This window comes from Balaenoptera physalus (assembly GCF_965194825.1).
Source record: "Balaenoptera physalus genome assembly, chromosome: 1".
NCBI lineage: Eukaryota > Metazoa > Chordata > Mammalia > Artiodactyla > Balaenopteridae > Balaenoptera > Balaenoptera physalus.
This window is the reverse complement of record NC_138882.1, coordinates 7809867-7833294: the sequence shown is the minus strand read 5'-3', so window position 1 is coordinate 7833294 and position 23428 is coordinate 7809867. Positions and strand designations below refer to the sequence as shown.

Genomic DNA, 23428 nt, shown 5'->3' with positions numbered 1-23428 from the left:
TATGAACTCTCTCGGCAGGCCTCCTCCCACACTTTCTTAGCATGTCCCTGTCTCCTGACCAGAGGTCTGCACCATTGAATCTGTCTTTGTCACCGTGAGTGGCCTGAGCAGGAGATGGGGCTCGAGTCAGCAGGTCTGGGCCCACCCAGATAGAGGGGCCCACGGTGAAGTCTGGCTCTGCCCTGAGCTACCCCATATGGTTGTTCTCCTGCCCTGGGTGGCCTTGGACCTGCCTGACTCTTCTCTTCCTATTCTCTTCCTTCCAGATGTCAATAATTATTGTTTCTCATAGTTCTAAAGGTTGAAAGTTCAAGATCAAGTGCAGCAAGGTCAGGTTCTGGTGAATGCCCTCTTACTGGTTTACCCATGGCCATCTTCTCATTTATCCTCACATGACGAAAAGAAAGAAAATCTAGCTCTGTTCCTCTTTTTATAAGGACACTAATGTCACCATGGGGACTCTACTCTCATGCCCTAATTAACTCCCAAACTCCCTACCTCCTTGGACCATCCCACTGAAGGTTAGGGTTTCAATATATAAATTTGGGAGGGGGGGACACAAAGATGAAGTCCATAACAGTAATAGATCATGCTTTTTATAGTCAGCAGGACTTAGAATGTTCAAGGTACTATGTCTTTAACAGAGTGATGTTCCCTAAGTTGGCCTTATTTCATTGTTTTTACATGATTTACCCTGTTTAATTATTATAAATAGTCACCAACTTTTATAAACAGTTGTTGAATCCACTATAGGAAACATTTCAAAAAACCGATATGTTGCTTGGTCAAAGAAATACAAATCTACTTAGCAAATTGGAGCTTTGTTAAAACTCAGTTAATTTTCCACCATTGAAATCATGAATAGGACATTACAAATTTATTTGAATAACAAATCCATCTAATGCTCTTTAACTTACGTTTATTGAATATGCCCCTGTTTTCTCAGCAAACACCTACAAGTTCATTATCTGATAAATAGACACATCGTGTATCTAATCTGTTCAAATGAATGAATCATTGATGTACCATCATTATCACTTCCAAAATGTTCTGAGCTTTTTATTTGAGATATAAATTACCACATGTGCTTTACAAAACACTCAGCTGACTTTATGAATATATCAGGATAATTATGACTATGTATTATTTCTGGGAAAAAGTTGTATCATTATCCTAAAAAGTTAATTAGCCCATTTTGACATATACCTTTAGAAATATTCAAAATTGTTTAATAGAAGTTTTGTCTTGAAGCACCTGTAGTTATTTTCCTAATTAGCAAAATAGTTTCTTAAAGGAGTATTTAGCCCTTAATGTGAATATTAGTCATAATATTCTTTTTCCTTACCTTTCCCACAGCCAAAAATAACAAATAAAAATATTTGAATTACTGATTTTTGAAAATAAAATAAATGTCTTCATGATATAAGTAAAAGTAACTGATAAAAAGACAGTGACAAATTGGAAATAGACTTGCAATGCGTGGCAAAAATATTAATTTCTGTGAGGAGAAAAACCGAATTTATAGGACACTAAGAATACAACTGGACATTAGACATGAAAACTTAACTTTGTTTATAATAAGATTAAATCTTACATTTTAAATTGTTTTATCTAGAAAAGTGTGGGGAGGAAGAGTAGAAATGGGTGGAGATTGTAATAGGGGCGGGGCACGCATCCAACCCCTATCATTGCGAGACCCTCAGCGTGAGAAGCTTAGTGCAAGACCCTTAGCGCAGCGGTTAGAGGTCCTCCTCTACCTGGCCGTGGTCCTCATGGCAGAGTGCAGTGAGAGGAAGATTGCAGCCTCCTCCCCGGGGCCCTCCAGGCCTTTCGGCCTCTGGCAGCCGGGTGAGCTGGGGACAGGCTGGGGGCCGTGCCCCACGGAGCGCCAGAGCCCTCGGCACGGCCGCCCACCCGCCAGGCCCAGGCCTCGAAGCGGCACCACCCCATCCCTCTCCCGCCGTCCCTGCCTCGGCGACCTAATGGCGGCAGCGGTCCCCATGGGTCGTGGTGCACAGAGGCCTCAGCACCTGGAGTACACGGACACTGTCATCCAGGTAAGAGCTTCAGCCAGCTTCAGACTCTCTGCTCAAGTTTCAAAACTTGCTCCAGCTTTGATCAGCTGCCCACCCACCCCAGGAGGTGGCCAGAGCTCAGGGTTCAGCTGCAAGGACTTTGCACATCATTACTGCAGGTCTGCCGCTGTGGTTGGGCTGTTCTCCAAGAAGGGCAATTGCTTGGAGCTGGGAATTCACCTGACTGGTATTTGCTACAAATGATTCTCTCCAGTTTAAAGGAAAAGCCTGAGGGCTGGCAGTGTCCTGGGCGCCTGGCTCCCTCAGTGATGAAGGCTGGGCAGGGTCTGGGGACCTGGCCTGGAGGGCACCGCCACCTGAGATCTGCTTCTTCAAGCAGGCCTGGGCACCGGTGGGAGGACCCAGTCTGGTTGCTGGACGGACACTCCCGGGCAGGGTCACCAGCCTGCACACGGACCCCCTCCTCTTGGCCAGGACCTGGACCCTGGAGGGCAAGGGTTGAGCCTTGGGACCTTGCCCTTTCTTGTCAGTCCAGAGAGTAACATTTGTTTTGATGGAGGCTTACAGGAACATCGTGACCTGACCATGACCTGACCTTAAGAAAAAAGGATCTGACTTTAGAAGTTTGAGGCAACTAACCACACCCCTCCCTTACCTTTCCCAGGAAAGGGCTTTGCTGAAAGCTTTTGGGGAGTTCAGGGTTTTTTAAGGCATGAGCCACCAGTCTCCTTGCCTGGCCCTGCAATAAACCTTTCTCTGCTCCTCTGCTCCAAACTCGACATTTTGGTATTGTTTGGCCTCACTGTGTGTCAGGCACGTGGACTTGCGTTCAGCAACAGGATGATATTTCAGTCAAGAATAGAACCTCTTTTTATTCTCAACGTGTTAGCCTTGTCCGTCTTCACCCTGAAATGTTCACTATCAACTATATTTGGGGGGCAGATCATTTTCTCCCATATAAATTATTTTCTTAATCAGAGAGTAAATTGTGCGCCTGAGATTCAATTTTGGAAATAAAATGTTTGCTCTGAAGAGCCAAACTTGTCCTTGGAGACACACTTTCTAGACAGCAGCAGTTGGACCCATCCCGTGCAGATTCCAGTTCACTCTGAAAGTTTTATGGTGACCTGTCACTCTGGTAGTATGATGCACATCTTGGCATTCCGTTCCAACTGCCACTCTGTGAACTGAGAGGTTCACATAGGGTGACGGGTGAGAAGCTCTCACCTTCAGTCCTTGAGAGTTTGAAAATGGGCAATCTGAATTGTTCTGGAGGTAGGTTCATATTCATCCTCTGAAGGCTGTTCCTTCAAATGGGCTGGTTAACTTTTACTGATATATGTTCCTCATCTTTTTTTTTTCTTTCTTCATTTCTACCACATTTATCTACAGTTATAAGTATATTTTATAGTTTGTTATATTACTTAATATATATTTTTGATTCTTCTGTCAGCTTTGATTCTTCTTAAGCCAGCTGCCTTAAATATTTTCCTAAATTTAGAAAAACATACTATCTCCAAATGCCAATTTTGTACACACTCTACCAGAGAACAGATAAAGGGAGCTCACTCATTATGCTTTTACTGAAGCAGGAGAATCTTCATATCTCCTCAGCAATGGTCATTATAGGAGGAAAGGGGAATTACAGCTCAACTCTTCTAAATGTAACTGTCAAAATCTGAAACCAAATATTCAAGGTCTAAATCCAGCAAGTTTTTTTTTTATTTTTTAAGTATTTATTTATTTATTTATTTATGGCTGTGTTGGGTCTTCGTTTCTGTGTGAGGGCTTTCTCCAGTTGCGGCGAGTGGGGGCCACTCTTCATTGCAGTGTGCGGGCCTCTCACTGTCGCGGCCTCTCTTGTTGTGGTGCACAGGCTCCAGACGCGCAGGCTCAGCAGCTGTGGCTCACGGGCCTAGTTGCTCCGCGGCATGTGGGATCTTCCCAGACCAGGGCTCGAACCCGTGTCCCCTGTACCGGCAGGCAGACTCTCAACCACTGCGCCACCAGGGAAGCCCCTCCAGCAAGTTTTATAAAGGAAAGAAGCTGGGATTCACTGGTTGGATTTCCATGGGTTGCTGTGGACAAGATCACTGGCTGTTTGGCGGCTGCCAGGGAGTTTGGTGAGAAGGGCCAGTGCCATCACATTAGTGGAATGAACATTTGGTCACTGAGGGAAGGAGGGTCTGTCTGGTGATTCTCAAGGAGACTCCTGGGGTGGGGTCTCCAGCCTCTGAGTATGGAGATGACTTTCAAAAACAATGTGGGATTCTATTGCCTTCCACTACAGGGTCTAGAGAATGATGAGTTTATAGAGCCGGAGCTTCAGTGAGGAAAGACTTGAACGCTTGCCCATTCTTAGCAAGCCCTTGGTCCAGGCCGCTCGAGTGGGTGCTCAGATCAATTGTCAGTGAGACTTTGAGCATCACAGACTTAATTAAGCCACCAAAGCCCAGCACAGATGGCCACCTCCCCAGTTAATTCACGATAACTACTCATCCAGGCTTGGTCAATTGAAGGGAAGCTGATTCTTGGTAGATCCGTCCTGTGGCCTTTTGTTTAGAAGGTTCTGAGCTCTGAGCCAGCCTAGCAGCCTAACAGACCACTGGTCACTCAGCATGGTGAGCTGGTCGTTGTGAAGGATGCTTGTGAGATAGTTGACAATATGAAGAGGCTGGGGAGAATGGACACAGTTGGAATTCCTGTGGTCCTTCAGAGGGGCTTTGTTCGGCAGAAACTGTTGTATTTTGGATGAGGGATTGAAATATAGAGACGAAAAGTAGGGTGGGGATTTGGGTTCTTTTCTAGGCTCAGGCAGCTCCTCCAGGGCGTCAGCTCTCACCCACAGAACACTTGGGGCAGGAGAATTAGAGAGAGTGAGGGGAACTCCTGGTTCAGGGGTCCAGGGCAGGATCCCTGTGCCCTGGGCAGGCCTCAGCGGTGCAGGTGTCTTTGTCCTCAGGGAACCAACCCATTCCTGTCCGAGATCCATCATTCATCTTGGTTGTGACTCTTGGACAGTCACTTATCTCTCTGAATTTCCACTCCCTCCACCATAACATATGGGTTACAGCCCCCACTTTGCCCCCCCTTTCACTGCCAACAGGGCTGGGTGTCAGACGTGATAATGGATATTCTCCATGAGCTGTAAAGCATTGTTCCCGTGAAAAAGCTGAAGAGTAAGCTTGCATCCCCCCTTTAGTTGGAGCCATCAAATCCCTTCTCTGCTTTCAACAACTACGAAATGTCCAGCTTATTCTTGCCTCATTCAGGATTGAACACTTATAGAGCATTTGTGAAGCACCGGTCCTTTATTTTTCTAACATTTTACCTGTATTCCATCATTTTTGGCCACATGACATTAATGCTAAAAGTAGGCCATATTAACATTTCTACATCTCAGAACAGGGAACTGAGGCAAAGAGGGATCTACATATCTTTCCCAAGTACATGCTTCTTCTAAACGGGATTTGAATCCGGTCCATCAGTCATGGTCCCAATGGTTTGCTGAGTTTCTAGACGTTCTCAGTTAAATAAAGATATTTGCCCACAAAACCTGTCTGTTGGGTGTTTTCATTGCAGACCAAACTGCAAGGTCTTCCGAAGTCCAACTTTGATTCAGGAGGCTCTGCTGGGCAGCTGGTGAGGAAAGGGACCAAAGGATTGAACTGTGAATAAATTATTGCTAATTTCCCCATGGTCTTCTGCCAGCAAGACATCAATAGTTGTCTCTATTGTAATGCATTTCCCAGGATGCTGCTTCCAGGATGCGAGAGGAAACACTCACTGGAGGTCAAGAATATCAACCCCTGGCTGGGTGAAAAGGATCCGCATCCGGCCACACTTTAGGGTGCACCCTATAAATGACCCAGCTGAAGGTACTGTGGAAAATTTCTCATTAGGTTCACTCAAGAATAATTATTCTAGTTTATTCAATGCCTCATATTTAAGAAAAAACTATGAAATACTAAGCAGTAGTCTTCTTTTATTTCATGTGTTCAAATTGAAACTTACTAAGCCAGCTGGTACTGTTTTAACCATGGAAGTAAACATGCATTTGAAATTCAACATTTGGTTCATGTTTAAGAGTGAAGATGGTCTCTAGTTATGGTTTAGACATTAGCTGGTTTTTGAACGTTAGCAACAACACATCCCTCCCTGAAACCATGTTTCGAGATTTCTTTAAATTATTAGACATTATTTAGAACAGGATTATATTGACATAAAAGTTGTACAGGCAATACAGAAAATTCCTGTATCCTATCACTCCAGTTTCAGCTATTAATAATATATAACATGTGTGAGGTACATTTGCTACAATTAGTGAAACAATATAAGTATATTTTTATTAATTAAAAGTCCATAGTTCACCTAAGAGTCACACCTTGTGTTGTTATATTCAATGATATTTGAAATATGCACAATATTATTTGTCACCATTATGGTCCCATACAGAAATCTGTACACTAATGTTCGTAGTAGCACTATTCTTAGTAGCCAAAAGATAGAAACAATCCAAAGTCCATCATGTGATGAATGGATAAATAAAATGTGATATATACACAGAATGGAATAATTTTCAACCATAAAAAGGAATTAAAGATTGAATTATGCTACAAAATGAATGATCCAAATAATATAAAAAATATATTATTGTTAGTGAAATAAGGCAGGCACAGAAAGACAAATATTATATGATTCCACTTGTATGAGGTACCTAGTGTAGGCAGACTCACCGACACCGGAAGTAGAAATTACCAAGGCCAGGAGGCAGGGGTAAGGTGGATTATGATTTAATGGGTACAGAGGTTATGTTGAAATGATGAAAAAGGTTAAGATGTAGATTGTGTTGATGGGTGCACAGCATTGTGAAAGTAAGAAATGCTGCTGAACTGTATACTTAAAAATTATGAAAAGCATAAATATTATGTATACTTCATCACAATAAAATAAGTCAAAAATCCAACAGAATGGATGATGAACGAAGGAGCAACATATTTGATTATAAGGAAGCTGAAATAGTCTTGTAACATTTCAAGAAGAAGGGGGATTTGGAGGGACTCGAAATTGGGCAGAGGAGCCGTGGGACGCTATACGGAAACATAGTGCGACGTTAGTGTTTAAGCTTTTTCAGACTGACACTTTCAAATTGATTAGGTTCCCTACAGCTAGAAAGCTAAAGGCCCTCTTCCTCATTTCTGAAATGTCCCTCCCCTTTGCCTTCCTCCACCCACCAGGGAGGTTTGTCCAAGAGCAGCTCAGTCCACGCTCATTAACCACCTGCATCCAGACCCTCCCACCCTGCGTCCACAGTAACGAGGCTCTCTGAGTAATTCCTGAGCAGCAACACCAGTGTCCTGACGCTTACTCTGTGTCCTCCTAGAGCCCCCTGAGGACCTGCCGGAGGAACTGCCCAATGTGAGGACAGAGGAGGAGGCTCCATCTACCTCCAGGGTGAGCTCCCCTTATTTATCAGAGATGAAAAGTTTGCTTCATTTCTTTCTTTTCCAGTTGATTTCAGATATGAAGATCTATAATGTTCAAGACAGCCGATGTATACAATTTTGCTTGGTTGGATGAATGTTGATTGAAGGTCTTTCCCAACAGACAACTCATTCAAAAGGCCATTTACAAAATGACAACATCAGTTAGAAACTGTATAGTCGGACACACTTTCCTCAGCAGAAAATTTCCCTCCTTGAAATAGAATTTTGTATTTGCTCCTCAAAATGGATCTGAGAAATCTTCCAGGAAAAGCTCCAGCCTTTCCCACAGCTGTCTTCTCTGTTTTCTTTTGGGGCCATTGACTCAACAACAGTTTCCCATTTGGTTTTCTGGGGACAAAAAAGAGATAAAATACCTGTATCCACAGAGCACAGGATGCTGAGATTCTCACATTGTTTTCTATTCTCTAATCACAGGTGGATGGGACAGCAGACGAAAACGGTATGTATTCAGAGACCACCCCTCTGCTGAGGAACAATCTAGATGATGAAGAAGGTGGCACTCTCTTGCTGGCTTTGGTTGGAGAGAGACCCTGATTCAGGGTCCCTACAGGAATGAGGGCTGGGGGTGTAGAGCTAGAGGCTGATTTTCCAGTAAAGAGCCATGCCCAAGTTCTGTGGTTCTGGAAGTAACTGCATCATTTAGATGATGTATCAGGGTTGGGGTGGGGTCCATGTGTGAGACTATGTGGTGTGATTGTGAACCTGCATGTGTGAGTGTGTGTGTTTTCTCAGGAGAGATTTCCCTCTTACACAGCACAATTCACCTGTCAACTTTCTAAACAAATTCGTCACCACTGCACACTGTCTGTACATCACCTTGTTCTTCCCTCAACACAGCTGTTCCCCAGATTTGGTTAATATTCCTTTTCCTCAGAAGGAGATGGTGCAGAGGCAAATGTTGTAAGCTCTTGACCTCCTACGTGGAAAAGCCAAACTGAGAGCCCAGGGGTGGGTCCCAGTGTGGATGCTCTGGGTCCCTGACCTGCACTTACCACTCAGCCAAGGGAGCCTCAGTCATGGAGCAAGGGCGTCCCTGCATCCGTGTCCATGGCTGCAAGTACTAGCATCTCCAGAGGTCCAGACCTTGCCCATCAGGTGGCCTTAGTGGTCACAGAACCCAGGGCAGCTATGCGTGGACTTACCAGTTGACTTTGGCACAGTCATTAGTGTGAAATTCACCTCAGGACCTGCACTCTCCTGGTCAGCTCACAGATTCTGAGAGGTGTGAGACCCCATGTATACAGTACAGGTCATATCTGTCAGTGCTGGTGTCATTGCTTAAACAAGGCCAAAAGCAGATAAGAATCAGGGAGATATTTTATTGCATTGGATAACATTACCATAAGCCTTAGAATTGGTCAACTCCTGTAGCCCACACCCAAGGACTCAAAGTGGAACCTGATTGTTAGCCTGTACAAATCTCCTGCACAGCTGGGTTAGAGACAGGCTGTGCTCAGTCCGTGCTCCCTCTTCAGAATGAAGTGTCCCACTTATGGAACAGCTCCCTAGAGTATGGACAGCCCCTGACTCAGTGGACATACGTACACTGTATAGAAAACAAAGACTGGGAGAAAAATATGATATGATTGATAGTGGCTGTATCTAAATGGTAGGATTTCAGTTTTGTCAAATCTTGTATACTGATTTTCTTTAAGACAAGTGATTAGTGAATAAATATAGCATATTTTGTCTAGGATTGAATTCAGTCCTTTAATAGAGGTTGCTGTTAATCAAGTATAAAATATTATACAATAGAAGACATGATAAATACAGTAGCTGGAATTGTGGATGCTGGGGGAAGAGTGATCTGGGAAAAATCAAGAGACAGTGGCAATTTAGCAGAAGCTCAAAACAGGCAGGATGGGTCCTGGGTCTCTGTCATTGAAACAGAGCATGCATTTTAGTGTTTGCCATTCTTTAGATTGACTCTTCCCTTTTGATTAGGCTCCCCTTAGCTAGAAAGCCAAAGCTCTGTTTTCATTTCCTTCCTCTCGTCCTTTGCCTTCCTTCACCCCCAAAGAGGACGGCCCAACGCCAGCTCAGCCCACACTTAGTAACCTCCCACATCCATACACACCACCCCACGTCCTCATCGAGAAGAAAACCCCTGAGTAATTCCTGAGCAGAATCGCCAGTGTCCTGACAGTTACTCTGTGTCCCTCCAGCTCTCCCTGAGGATGTGGTGGATGACCTGCATTGCGATAGGACAGAAGAAAAGGCTCTGTGTATCCCCAAGGTAAGCTGGATTTTGTCTGGTCTGAGATAGAAATATTGCTTTATTTCTCTTTCAATAGAATTAAGTTATGAATATTTGAGGGTATTCATTCCAGATACATACAGTTCCCTTGGTTGGGACTATGTGGAGTGAGAGTCTATTTCCAACTCATGGTGCCTGATTCCACAGGACATTAAAATTGACAACATCCATTACAGCCTGTAGAGTACGGAGCTCTCTCTCCTGCAGCAATTTTTCCTCTAGGAAAAGAATTCTGTAATTTCCAACCTAAATGGACTTGGAAGTTCCATCCTCCAACCAAAGTTCTTGCCTTTCAGCCTGAGTAGGTTTGCTCTGATAGCCCTTGCTGGGTTCCCTGGACCACTGTTTCTTATCAGGTTTTCTACTGTCACCAAATGAACAAAAGTCCTGAGCATCACTGTGATCTTATCCTCATAGTGTTTTCTCTTCTGTAATTGCAGGCGGCCTTCACAGAATGTGAAAACGGTATGTATTCTGGAATCAGTCCCTTGGGGAGGAAAAACTTTGAAGATGAGAAAGTGGGACGTTCTTGCTGGTTTTAGTGTAGAGGCCAAACTGATTCCAAATTTGTGCTGGGAATGAGAGTAGGGGTCCTGGTGATAGAAAGTGATTTACAAGTAATGTGACCAATTGCTGTAGTCCCAGGAAGAAGCTCTATTACGGTTAGGTGGTGTAGGTTTGTGTGCATGGGACTGGGTGTGTCTGTATGTGAAATGAGTGGTATGCTTCTGTGTGTGTATGTGAACTTTTTGTGTTGTGTTTCCCTCGATTTATGTTCCCCTAAACATCACTGTTACTGGTGCCAACTTTCTAAAAAATATTCCCATCACCATTGCATCATGAATGAGTATGGAGATAAAAGTAAATAAACTATACACTTTCAACGTGTGCATTGATTTTATACCAAGTGAACCTCATTTAACCTGGAAAACAAATCCTGTCACCACCCAGGCAAATGTTTACTGGATTCTTTTTTTTTTTTTTTTTTTTGGCTGCGTTGGGTCGTCGTTGCAGTGCGCGGGCTTCTCATTGCGGTGGCTTCACTTGTTGCGGAGCACGGGCTCTAGGTGCACGGGCTTCAGTAGTTGTGGTGCACGGGCTTAGTTGCTCCACGGCTGGATTCTTAATGAACAAAACTGGGTTTCAGAATCCCTACTACTGGGTCAATTACAACTTCATTTAGTAATAAATCTCATCTCTTAGTAGGTCTCATAGCATTCTGAATGCTCATGATACATCTCTCTGCCACTTCCCTCATTCTAACTGTTTCCTATTAAAGCCTTGGGATGAGTCCTCCCCCCTCACCTGAAGCACCTAGTGCTGGGCGAGCATCCGGGAGTAGATGGAGGAAATTCACTCCACCTTTCTCCTTTGAGGCTAATATTCACCATCAGATGCTGTGCTAAGAAAACGAAATGTCCTTCTCCTGTGCAAAGTCTGTCTTCCATCACTTGTGCCGGCCCTGTTTGTGTGTGCTGAGCAAGAAACACTGCATACAATGAAGACAGAACCAAGAGACCTACCCCAGGGATTGAGCTCAGGGTGGGCACTGGCTCCCTTCCCAGGAGGGCAGAGAGGAGGTTGTGCTTTGCAAGGTGGGACAGAGAAACCAATCAGTGTGACAAGAGCATCTCCACTCATGTTGCTGTGCAAACTGCAAGATGAAGTAGGTTCTTGGTATTTTCTGAAGGCTTTTGCAAGAAAACAAGTCTGGGAGTAAAGTCAATTAAAATATGGAAAGTTATACTTAAAAATTTTTTTTTCGGTAGTGAGTCCTTTAAGAAATACATACTTTAGTAGAATATGATTGCCTTATATGTGTCAATATTCTCCCCACCAAAGAAAAAACTGAAAATGCTTGACTGTAAAATGTCACTTGTTTACCCGAGAAACTGTCTATGAGTAAAGTTGTTCTAGAAATCCTCTATCCCTAGATCGTAGTTTCCTGATGGTGCTGAGGGGAACCCTGGTGTGTGATTCAGTGCCTGCTACTCACAGGGAGGCTCTAAGAACTCAGAGACCCGCCCAGTGGACCCCACGTGTGAGGACAGGACTGGAACCTCGGGCTGGACTTGAAGAGAGAAATGCTTTAGAGAAGTGGAAGGAGATACAGGAAGGGCACCTGAGCCATGGGGGTGTCAGGGGTGGTTGGTTTAGAGGTCAAGGAAAAGTGTACACCTGAGCGCAGCCTGGCCCGCACTTAGGATGCTACTGGGGCTTCTGGTTGAATGGGGAAGAGAAAGGACATCCCCCTCTTGCTGGAGTGAACTGTGGAGAGATGTCTTCCTTAAAGCCTGTGGAGATGAGCTTCTCTTCCATTATCTCCTGATACCTGTGTACATTCGAGACCCTTCCTCCTTTCTTCTTTCCCTCTGTTGACTCCCTTTCCTTATTTTTCTTCTTTTTTCCCTTTTTTCCACTTTGTATTTATATTACATATGTATATTTTATTGTTGTAAAAGTACACATACAATGAAATCCAACATCTTAATAAGTTTTGAAGTGTCCAGTCAGTCCTGTTGACTACATGCACCTTGTTGTACAGCATGTGTCTAGAACTTTTCCATTTTGCAGATAACACATTATAACCATTGAACAGAGACTTCCCATGTCAACCTCCTGCCAGCTCTTGGAACCACCCTTCTACTCTCTGCTTCTCGGAGTTTTCTTTCAGTTTTTGACCTTCTGTGACTGGCTTATTTCACCCTTACAAATGTCCTCCAAGTTCATTCGTGTTGCTGCAAATGGCAGGATTTCCTTCTTTTTCAAAGACTGAATGACATTCCACTGAATGTATACACCACATTTTCTTTATTAATTCATCTTCCCATGGACACAGGGCAGTTTTCCTATGTTGTCTTTTGTGTATAATGCTGCAATGGACATGAGACTGTAGATATCTCTTGGACATTCTTGTTTTATCTCCTTTGTATATAAACCTAAATGAGTGATTGCTGGATTTTATGATAGTTCTCAATAATTTTTGGGGGACCTCCATTCTGTTTTCCATAATGGCTACACCATTTTACATTACTACAGGGTACAAAGCAGGGTACAGAATTTCCACTTCTTCACATCCTTGCCAACATCCATTAATTTTCTTTTTATAATACACATCCTAACAGGTGTGAGTGATATCTCCTTGTGGCTTGATTTCCATTTCCCTGATGCTTAGTGATGTTGAGCAACTTTTCATATGTAGATTGACCACTTGTATGTCTTTATGGAGAAATGTCTAGAGAAGCTTTTTACCCATTTTTAAACTCAGTTATTTGCCCGCCGTTTTTTTGAAATTGACTTGTAGTAGTTTCTTATATATTCTGGATATTGGCCCCTTATTCAGATACAAGGTTTACACATATTTCCTCCCATCCTATAGGTTGCCTTTTCATTCTGTTGATTGTTGAAGAGACTATCCTTTCTTCACTCGGTAATATTAGAACCTTGACAAAGATCAGTTGGCCATATATATGTGCGTTTATTTGGGGTCTCTATTATATTTCATTGGTCTATCTCACTGTCCTGATGCCAGTAGCAGACTGTTTTGACTGCTGTGGCATTGTTATGTGTTTTGAGTTCAGGAAGTGTGAATCTCCATCATTGCTCTTTGCTCTCAGGATTGTTTTATCTACTTGGTGGGGTTCCATATGTATTTTAGGATTCTGTCCACCTCTATAATAACGACATCGAATTTTGTGGGTTGTTGCGATATATGTGTACATCACTTTATGTAGTATAGAAATGTCAACAGTATTTAATAATCTAGTCTATGAACATGGTATGGCATTCCAATTACTTGTCTCTTCTTTAATTTCTTTCAGCAATGTCCTGTAGTTTTCAGTATACAAATCTTTCACCTGCTAAGGGGCCTTTTCCACTGCCTTCCTCAAGTCTTCTTGAGTCAGGGGTGAGAAGGATGGACTCACGAAGAGAGTGAAATCCCTCCCTCCCCTCTGCACCTGCTCTCTGATTATGTCTAGTACAGGTGTACTGGGCCATGCCCTTCACCTCTGTCTACAAGTGGGCTCCTTGCTGGGAATTCCTCTTGGATCTGAGTGTTGACCGTACTATTTCAGTGTCCACAAGGACTCTCCCAATGCCTGGCATGGGTCCACGAGCCCAAGATATACCTACATACGAATGATCAGATCAGGCCATCAAATTTTCTGCAGTAAAGAACAACCAGGGGAAGGGTGGCTGGTTGCCTCTTTCTCATCTTTGGATTTCTTAGAGCTGAGCTTTCCAGTGTGGTAACCACTAACCAAATGTGCCTATTTATAATTAATTTAGTTCAAACAATAATTAACTCATTCTATTAAAAAAATGCAAAAAACACACAATTGCTTGGTCACACTAGCCATGTTTCAAGTGTGTCTGTAACATCTGGAATTTCAGGTCGGTAAGATTGAAAGCGAAAGCTATAAATGGGTCTATAGAAGTGAGGGGTCTAAAGGTGATTTTCTCAGCATCTCTCCCTCATTTGAAATTTTCAGCTGTGATCAATGTCTTATTGAAGGACTCTGTCTGCACAGAGCACAGGGGAGGTCTGAGAACCTGGAGGGAAGACCAGGGTGATGCTGTGTGAGCCAGCAAGTCGAGTAGGAGAAATGGGTGGGTCAACTTGTATAATAACTTTATGCTCATGGTTGTGTTTGTACAGAATGCATCGTGGAGAGCATACATGGCAGTGATGCTGATGACGATTCAGGTAGGGAACGACTCTCAGGTAGGATCTAAAGCGAGACAATTCCTAGAACACTTGGGTTCCACCTGCTTCTTTGGAGACTAAGGAAGGTGAATATGAAATCAGGAAGAAGAAGGAAATATGTGTAGAATTCTGATTTGTTCTTTCCATATTTTAATGATATAATAGAGTTATTTTGTCCATGTCCTTTGACTGTACTGTGCTTATAGACATCTTTTCTTGCTTTGCCATTCAGAAATTTTCTTTCTCACAAGACTAGTCTTTCATTGTTTTTTCACTGCCAAATATGAAAGCTTGGTTTCTGTTTGGTACCTGGAGGGTATTTTGCACAAGGGATTTTGGTTTCATTTTTACATTCATGTATGATGGCCATATCCTAGTGGGAACAAAGCTCTCATAGTCACTTGACACTGGAGAACAAGTTCTTATAGTGAGTGTCAGGTGGTGGATGAGACTTGAACTCTCTCCCTCTACACTTTCAGGACTTGTAGCTTCACCCTACTTTTGTCCTCACTGTTTATTCCTCATGGATAGGGCGCTCCCAGAGGTGGATGAGTCACAGAACACATGCTCTGGGATCACTGCGTGTGCTCAGTCTCCTCATCTCAGCCTCAGCACCTCCCCCAGGCTGATGTGCTTCCATTTGAGAGGGGTTCATGTCCAGCTGCCCCTAGAGACCCTCCATGGCTGGCAGGGATTCTAGAGGACTGTGTGAAGGGGCTGCTGGGCTTGCTTCACACACTTGCTCTCACAGCCCTGCTAACCTGGTCTCCTGGGATTGACCAGGCCCAGGACAGAGACTCAGGGCAGCAGGACCCAGGGTCACTGCTCTTCTTACAACCCACTGCTCCATCCAGACAGCCCTGCCCCTGCTCCCCACACCCAAGTCCTGCCTACCCTCTGATCTTTCCTCAGGCCTGCCTTGGCCTTATCCTTCCCAGTTCTTCCAAGGCTGGGGTAAACCCTGGCAGGTGCTGTGTGTTTATGAGGCTTCCCCTGCTGTAGAACTTTTGTTTCAGTATTTCAGACTAAGGGATTTTGGACAAGTTACTTTTAACTCTAATATTGCTTTCATCCTCTCTAAGGGGCTACGAGGCTTATGGAGTTGTTTTGAAGATTAAGTATCTCCCAGTACCTAAGGTTAGCTCAGGCACAGGACACTTACTTGTTATGTGAAGTTGGTTGCATATCTAGGCTATTACGGAAAACGCTGCAATGAACCTAAGTTCATCTCATTGTGATACTGATTTAATTTCCTTAGTATATATACCCAGAACTGTGATTGCTGAATCATATGATATTTCTGTTTATAATTTTATAAGGAACCCCCATACTCTTTTTCATAATAGCTTTACCATTTTACATTCCCACCAGCAGTATACAAAGTTGCCAATTCCCCACATCTTGGCCTTAAACTGTTAATTTTTTTTCTTTATAATACACAGCCTAACAGGTGTGAGGTGTTGATTTGCATTGCCCTGATGATTAGTGAGGTTGAGAACCTTTTCCTATATCTGTTAGCCATTTGTATGTCTTCTTCAGGAAATGTCTTATTTAAGTCTTTGCACATTTCTGAACCCAGTTATTTACCGTTTTTAATTTTTTAACTTATTTTGCATTTGAGTTGTAGTTTTTTTCTTATATGTTTTGGACATTAGCTCCTTTTCTTATACATGTTTGTAATCTTTCTGTAAGTTATATTTTCATCCTATTGACTGTTGAAAAAACTATACTTTCCCTATTTGTTGTCTTAGAACCTTGGTGAATTTCATTTGGCCATGTATCTATGAGTTTTCTTGGGGGTTATTTATTCTGGTCTTTAGGGCTATGTATCTGTGTCTATGTCAGTACCATACAGTTTTGATTCCTGTGTCTTTGTAATGTGTTTTGAAGTCAGGAAGTGAGAAGCCTCCATTTATGTTCTTTGTTCTCAGGATTGTTTTGTCTGTTTGGAGTCCTTAGTGGTTCCATATGTATTTTAGGATCTTTTTTTTCCATTTCTTTGAAAATGACGTTGGGATTTTGATAGGTATTACAATGAATTTATACTTAGCTTTGGGTAGTGTAGAAATGTCAACAATAATAAGTCTCCAGTCTATGAATATGATATGTCATTTCAATTATTTGTTCCTTGTTTAATTCTTTCAGCAGTGGTTTGTAGTTTTCAGTGTACAGGCCATTTACCTTCTAAGGGCATTTTGTCCCTTCCTTCCCTGGGTTTTTCAGAGTCAGTGGTGAGAAGGATGGCCTCATGAAGTGAGTGAATGTCCCTTCCTCCCTTCTGCACCTGCTCACTGATTATGTCTAGCACAGGTGCACTGGGCCATGCTCATTACCTCTCCCCTCAAATGGAACACCTGTCAGGAATTCCTCTAGGATCTGGGTGTTGACATTACTGTTTCAGTGTCCCCAAGGTCTCATGAGTGCCTGGCAAGTGTGCATGAGCCTAGGAAACACCTACAAATGAATCATCAAATCAGGCCAGCAAACTACTCTGCAGAAGGTGTTGGGCTGTACCTCTCAGGCCTGCAAGCCCTGTACTTGCTCAGCCTCGGGGCTAAAGAAAGAGCCCGGAGTCAGGGACAGAGACATTAATGGTTTAATAGATGGGAGATCTTTCACGTCAGAAGCAAAGTGGTCCTGGAGAGACATCCCACTGTAGACAGACGATGGCAGGCGGAACGCAGCAGCAGCAGCAGCAGTAGCAGCATTCTTCACTCTGGGTGGAATAGGGAGGCTACCAGTTATAGGGGGAATTGACAGCAGGTGGGCTCATCAGTTACCAGGGAAACCAGCAGAGGGACACATCCCTCTTACGCCCTTGGGCTAAGTACCTTCACGGGGCAGAGGTTTTTCCTTTGGTAAACTGTCAGCAGACAGCCATCTTGAATGGGTAGACCATACAGAAGGGAATAACCAGGGGAGGGGTGGTAACATCCTCCATGTATATATATATATGGAGAGAGAGAGAGAGAGAGATGTGTATTACAGTGTGGTAGCCACTAGCTAGATGTGCCTGTTATAATTTATTTAATTCAATCAATGATTAACTCAATGTATTAAAATAAAACAAAATATCCAATTACTCAGTCACATTAGTCCCATTTTAAATGTATCTATAAGACTTGTAAATTCACGTTTGTGTTTCTACAGAATGGAATTTGGAGAGCATTTTTGGCAATGATGTGGACTTGGATACAGGTAGGAACAACACTTAGGTAGGATCTAATGGCAGAGGTTTCCTGGAACTTTAGGGTTATATCTCCTGCTTTGGAGACTGAGGAAGGTGGATATGAAATCAGGAAGAAGAATAAAATATGTGTAGAGTTCTGCCTTGTTTTTTTCATATTTTAATGATACAATAGAGAGAAATTGTGTCCTTAGACGTGACTGTGCTCTATAATCACCTTTTCTTGATTTGCTCCTCAAAAATGATCTTTTCCACATGAGCTGCTCTTTCTTGCACTTGTCACTGCCTAATATGGAAGCTTGGTTTCTGGTTAGCAACATCTAGGGTATTGTGCACGGGAAGCTTTGTTTTCTTTTGTGTATTGACCTATGATGGACAGAACCTGTGGGTCAAAACTGTCATGGGCCCTTGAAACTGGAGACCAAGTTCTTCTAGAAAGTGTCGGGTGGTGGATGAGAAGTGAACTCTCTCCCTCTGCACTTTCAGGACTTGTGGCTTCACCTCGTGTTTTGTCCTCACTGTTTGTTCCTCATGTAAAGGACAGCCCCAGAGGTGGATGAGTCACAGAACACGTGCTCTGGGATCACTGCATGTGCTCAGTCTCCTTGAGCTCATCTCAGCCTCTGCACTTCCCCAAGGCTGATGTGCTGACATGCTTCCATTTGAGAGGGGTCCACGTCCAGCTGCCCCTAGAGACCCTCCATGGGCAGCAAAAATTCTAGAGGACTGTGTGAAGGGGCTGCTGGGCTTCTTCACACACTTGCTGTCAGAGCCCTGCTGACCTGGTCTCCTGGGGTTGACCAGGCCCAGGACAGAGACTCAGGGCAGCAGGACTCGGGGTCACTGCACCTCTCAGAACCCACTGCTCCATCCAGACAGCCCTGCCCCTGCTCCCCCCGCCCCAGTCCTGCCCAGCCTGTGACCTTTCCTCACACCTTATCAGGTCTCATTCATACCAGTCCTTCTAAATCTCAGGGTAATTCCCGGCAGGTACATTTATGGAGGACCCTTGTTGCAATTTTCTGGCTAAATGAAATTGGACATGTTACTTTCCCTCTGATTGTGTTTTCATCCTCTGGGAAACTTACGGTGGTGTGAGCATTAATTATCTCCCAGGTACCTAAGGTTACCCCAGGCAATAGGAGAGTTCCTACTTTTGGATTTTTTTTTTGTCCTTCCCTCCCCCAGGGCCCAACACACTGTCAGTCCCATGCCGGGTACTCCCTGGGATGGATGGATTGGTTGATTAAACGATCAACTGATTGGAGACGGTGGCAATGTGCGCACGTTGGAGAACTCTAGGATTAGTGGTGGTACAAGGAGGAAGGAAAGGAGCAGTAATCAGGGGAGAGAAATGAGGAAGGAAGTAGTGAGGAAGCAGAGGGAGCAGGAGAAAGGCAAGGTCATGGGCAGAACTGCATGGAGACAGTGACTGCCTGTAGGAGGAACAGGGTGACACGGGCCTCATTCCTGGTCACACGTAGGGAAGGTGAGGGCGGCAACCTTATGTTGGGGGTCAGAGACCCACTCCTTCATTGCAGAGGTGGAACCATTGAGGCCCTGGGAGGTCCGTGGAGATGAGGGCACAGGGGTCTCGAGGTCACATCCCAACTCTAAATCTCTCCTTTCCTTTCCCACGGCCACCCCCACATGGCTGCTGCCCTTGGACCCCAGAATACTACATGGCAGATGACGAAGATTCTGACGAGAAGAGCAACCAGCTGATGGTAAGTTCTTTCCTCTTTCAAGTCTTTTTTTAAATTTTCTTTTTCAGATCCATAGACTCTTCCTTGTAACCCTTCCCCATCTCCTCTTTCCCTCTTTTTATGATTGTCGTTCTGGAGGACCTGGTCTCATCCAGGCTCTGGGGGTCCTGGGATCTTATATTAGATCTATGAACTCTCTCGGCAGGCCTCCTCCCACACTTTCTTAGCATGTCCCTGTCTCCTGACCAGAGGTCTGCACCATTGAATCTGTCTTTGTCACCGTGAGTGGCCTGAGCAGGAGATGGGGCTCGAGTCAGCAGGTCTGGGCCCACCCAGCTGGAGGGGCCCACGGTGAAGTCTGGCTCTGCCCTGAGCTACCCCATATGGTTGTTTTCCTGCCCTGGGTGGCCTTGGACCTGCCTGACTGTTCTCTTCCTATTCTCTTCCTTTCAGATGTCAAGATATTCTCTGCTTGTCTGCTTGAGAGAATATTTTAGGACAGTTAATGCTGATGAAGAGGAAGACCAGGAAGAGGAAGCATGAACGTGGAGGACTGGCAGTGAAAAGGTGGGGCAGCCCAGTGCACGTGTTCTCCATCCATAAGTCCCCAGCTTACTTGTTGGTGCTTCAGAAACACCAGCCAAAACAGTGGGGACTGCTGTTGAGCGTGACCACAAAGGTGGTGACAAGAGGATGGTAATAAACCCTGCATACAAGTGGAGGTTGCCAGGAGCACATCTCCGCAGGGCACACGCACCCATCCACTCGAGCCCCCATGGTTGCCGGGCCGCGTCCTCCGGCAGCTGTTACATCTGCAGGGGAGGCTGGAGGGCGGTGCGGGGCCGCCATGTGCACGGCTCTAGGAGGTGCTGTTCCAGCGTGTTCCCTTCGAAGAGCCCCACTGGAGTGTTCATCGCCTCTCTCTGCAGGACCCAGCCCCGCCCTCCCAACCCCCCTAAAGGCAGCAGGGAACATCCCCAGTTAATTGCTATGTGTGGTGAGAGGTTGGGGGGGCCTCGACCTCCCCAGTCCCAGTGCTCCTGGGAAAAGTGTGAAGAAGACACAGGCTCCCAGTGCTTGTGCAAGCAGAGAGCTCACCTGGCCCAGCTCTGCATCCCTGCGGCTGCTTCACAGTCCTGGCGTCAGGTAGGGTCACCGCAGGATTCCAGCCTTCCCGGGAGTCGCCCAAGCCCTGGCGGTCCCTCACCCTCTGTGGAGCCCTTGGGGGCCTGGGTCACTTCACGGCACCATTTCTCAACCTGGGCTTGGAGGTTCTGTAGATTCTTTTGTGTGTGTGTCCAATTCAAGTTAAGGAAAACCAGAAAGCAGTTCAGTGCAATGCTCATTTGGGATGAGTTAAAGGGGCAGGATTCAAGTTACTCATGTTCCTTTTATTTGTTTTTCCAATTCTGTCATTAAATAACATAAATATAACTTGTCTTATTATTACAGTTTGAAAAACAGTGTCTTCTGTCCACTTTTAATGTTGCAATATGCTAAACAGATAAAATGTATGTTTTCATTACAGCAGCATAATAACATTTTAAAATTATAAACCTCAGGAGAGTTTGGCTGGGGGTTAGAAAGAATTCTTAGGGAGCATAGAAACTCCAGGTGTCTGTCCATTTCCAGTGGGCAGGTCTTACGAGCAGTTATACTGCGTGTAGGATGGAGGGGCAGGTTCACCCACCCCCTGTGTCATCAGACCTCCTGCTCCTCACAGGGCCCAGAGCGGGTGGGAATCAGCCTTTTAGTCCCGGATCCCAGAGCCCCCCTGCTTTCCTCTGCCTGTCTCTGTCCAGGGACCCGTCAGTTGAAGGCTGCCCGGCCAAAAGCCCAGGTGTAATCGCTCCTGTAGGACATTTCTAGACACTCCCTGCTAGCAGACCACACCTTCAGCAAAGAGCAGCACACAGACCCCAGTGCCCTGTGGATCTGACCCCTGGGGACATCAGGGTCCAAGGCCAAGTCCAGGGCCTGAGGAGCCTTCCGAGTCCTGCTTACCCTCCCCAGGGAGCCCTCTTCCATCTGACTCTGCACCTCCTCAGTGACTCCATCGCCTGTGTTTGTGCTGCAGGTTCTGCTCTGAAGGCCTGGACCTGGAGCCCAGGAGCCTCATCTGAAGCAAGATCGGGAGCGACATCACTTCTAGTCTCCTGAGGCCTCTTCATTCAATACAAGCTCAGTTGTTTCATTGTATAGATTTAGTATTAGTTTTAGCTACAGTTTTATCTATTGTTTATATATATATGTTCTGTGTGTTCAATATGTATATGTTTGATATTTATATGTTTTTTTGTTAAATTATATTATCTATCTAGTTGCTTTAAAAATAATTTTCTATAAAATAAAACACACGCGTGTATAGAAAAGCACCCTCAACAGAGGTAGAACTTAATGAATTGTTGTAAGGTAGTCACCCTGGAATCTACCACCAAGATCGCTCTCTCTCTCTCTCACACAATCCTTATTCAGTCTAAGTTGAGTAAGGAGCTGCAAATTTTCTATTTGCCATCTGTCCTTATGTCACTTTCTAAGGATTCTGTTTTCTGAAGTCTGTTCATTCCATTGTTCATGGGAACAATATTACCCTCGATCTTTCATGACTTGATGTCAGGACTTTTGATATTCAGTCTGCTTGGCTGGTAAAAATTTCATGATTCATCATTTCTCTCCTTGCATATCTTAAATATGTTTCTCTATTTTCTTCTGACAGAGAGAATTTCTCTCTGAAAAGGCTCTTAAAATTCTAATTTTTATTCCCTTCTATTTCTCCTGTGCTTTTATTCTAGCTGCCCAAAGTATTTTTATTTTTAAAGCCTAGTAATTTTTCCACAGTATCATTTGCTAATGGTCATTGCAATTGAATGCTCATTGTTCTTTTTAATAAACAATTTCAAAGCCTTTTTTTTCAGAAAACTTTGCATCATAATGTTTAATATTTGCTTTGTATCTTTGCTTTGATTTTACTCTTTTCAGGGACCTCAACATTCATATATCAGATTTCTTATGATGATCTTCCACTTTTAACACATCAAATATTTTACAATTTCTTGCTTAATTCATTTTTGCCAAGAGTGGTTTTTTTTCTTTTAAATAGTTTTTAAGAGATTCTTCCTTTTCATCTACTGTTTCTTACAAGGCATTATTTCTCACTGTGTTTCTCCTAGTCTTACTTTCCTTTACAAAGTGATTTTTCAGTATTTTCTTTTTCTTTTCTGAGTCCCATACCCTGATTTCTGAGTTTTCTCAATTCTGATGTATGATGTACTTTCAAAACTTGAATCAGGGCTTCTCTGGTGGTGCAGTGGTTGAGAATCCGCCTGCCAATGCAGGGGACACAGGTTCGAGCCCTGGTCTGGGAAGAGCCCACGTGCCACAGAGCAACTGGGCCCGAGTTGCTGAACCACAACTACTGAGCCTGCGCGTCCGGAGCCTGTGCTCCGCAACAAGAGAGGCCGCGATAGTGAGAGACCCGTGCACCGCGATGAAGAGTGGCCCCCGCTCGCTGCAACTAGAGAAAGCCCTCGCGCAAAAACAAAAACCCAACACAGCCAAAGATAAATAAAAAAATAAAAAAATAAAAAAAAAACCTGAATCATTTTCTTTTTATTTTCTTTCTTTTTTTGTTTTTTAACAATGTGGAGTCTTTATTATTAATCACATCATCCTGCATGAAACGAGTATAGTCACACCCATGGAGAAGTTGCTAAGCATTTCTGTAAAGTTTTCTTATTCCCAAGGTTTTTTTTATCTAATTGAAGTATATTTTTAATTTAATTGAACTACAACACAGAGTTCCAGGTACACAATATAGTGATTTGATATTTCTATACATTACAAAACAATCACCACAATAACTCTAAATACCATCTGTAACCAAATTATTATAATATCATTGACTATATTCTCCATGGTGTACATTTTGTTCCCAGGATGCATTTATTTTGTAACTGGAAGTTTGTAAGTCTTAATCTCTCTCAGCTATTTCTCTCAACACTGCACCCTTCTCCCCTCTGGCAACCAC

General features: G+C 44.0%; 1 protein-coding gene across 1 annotated transcript; it reads left to right on the top strand.

Annotated features, from left to right (window-relative positions):
- Positions 1-1640: 1640 nt before the first annotated feature.
- LOC309647261 (uncharacterized protein) lies at positions 1641-22922 on the top strand (the record flags this gene model as incomplete). The annotated part of the gene is made up of 12 exons (XM_082434411.1): positions 1641-1848; positions 1893-2057; positions 5789-5914; positions 7420-7490; positions 7958-7982; positions 9709-9779; positions 10241-10265; positions 14461-14508; positions 17659-17706; positions 19370-19422; positions 19855-19968; positions 21479-22922. The coding sequence occupies 11 exons, from the start codon at positions 1641-1643 to the stop codon at positions 19942-19944; spliced, it is 930 nt and encodes a 309-aa protein (XP_082290537.1). The 3' UTR covers positions 19945-19968; positions 21479-22922.
- Positions 22923-23428: the final 506 nt, after the last annotated feature.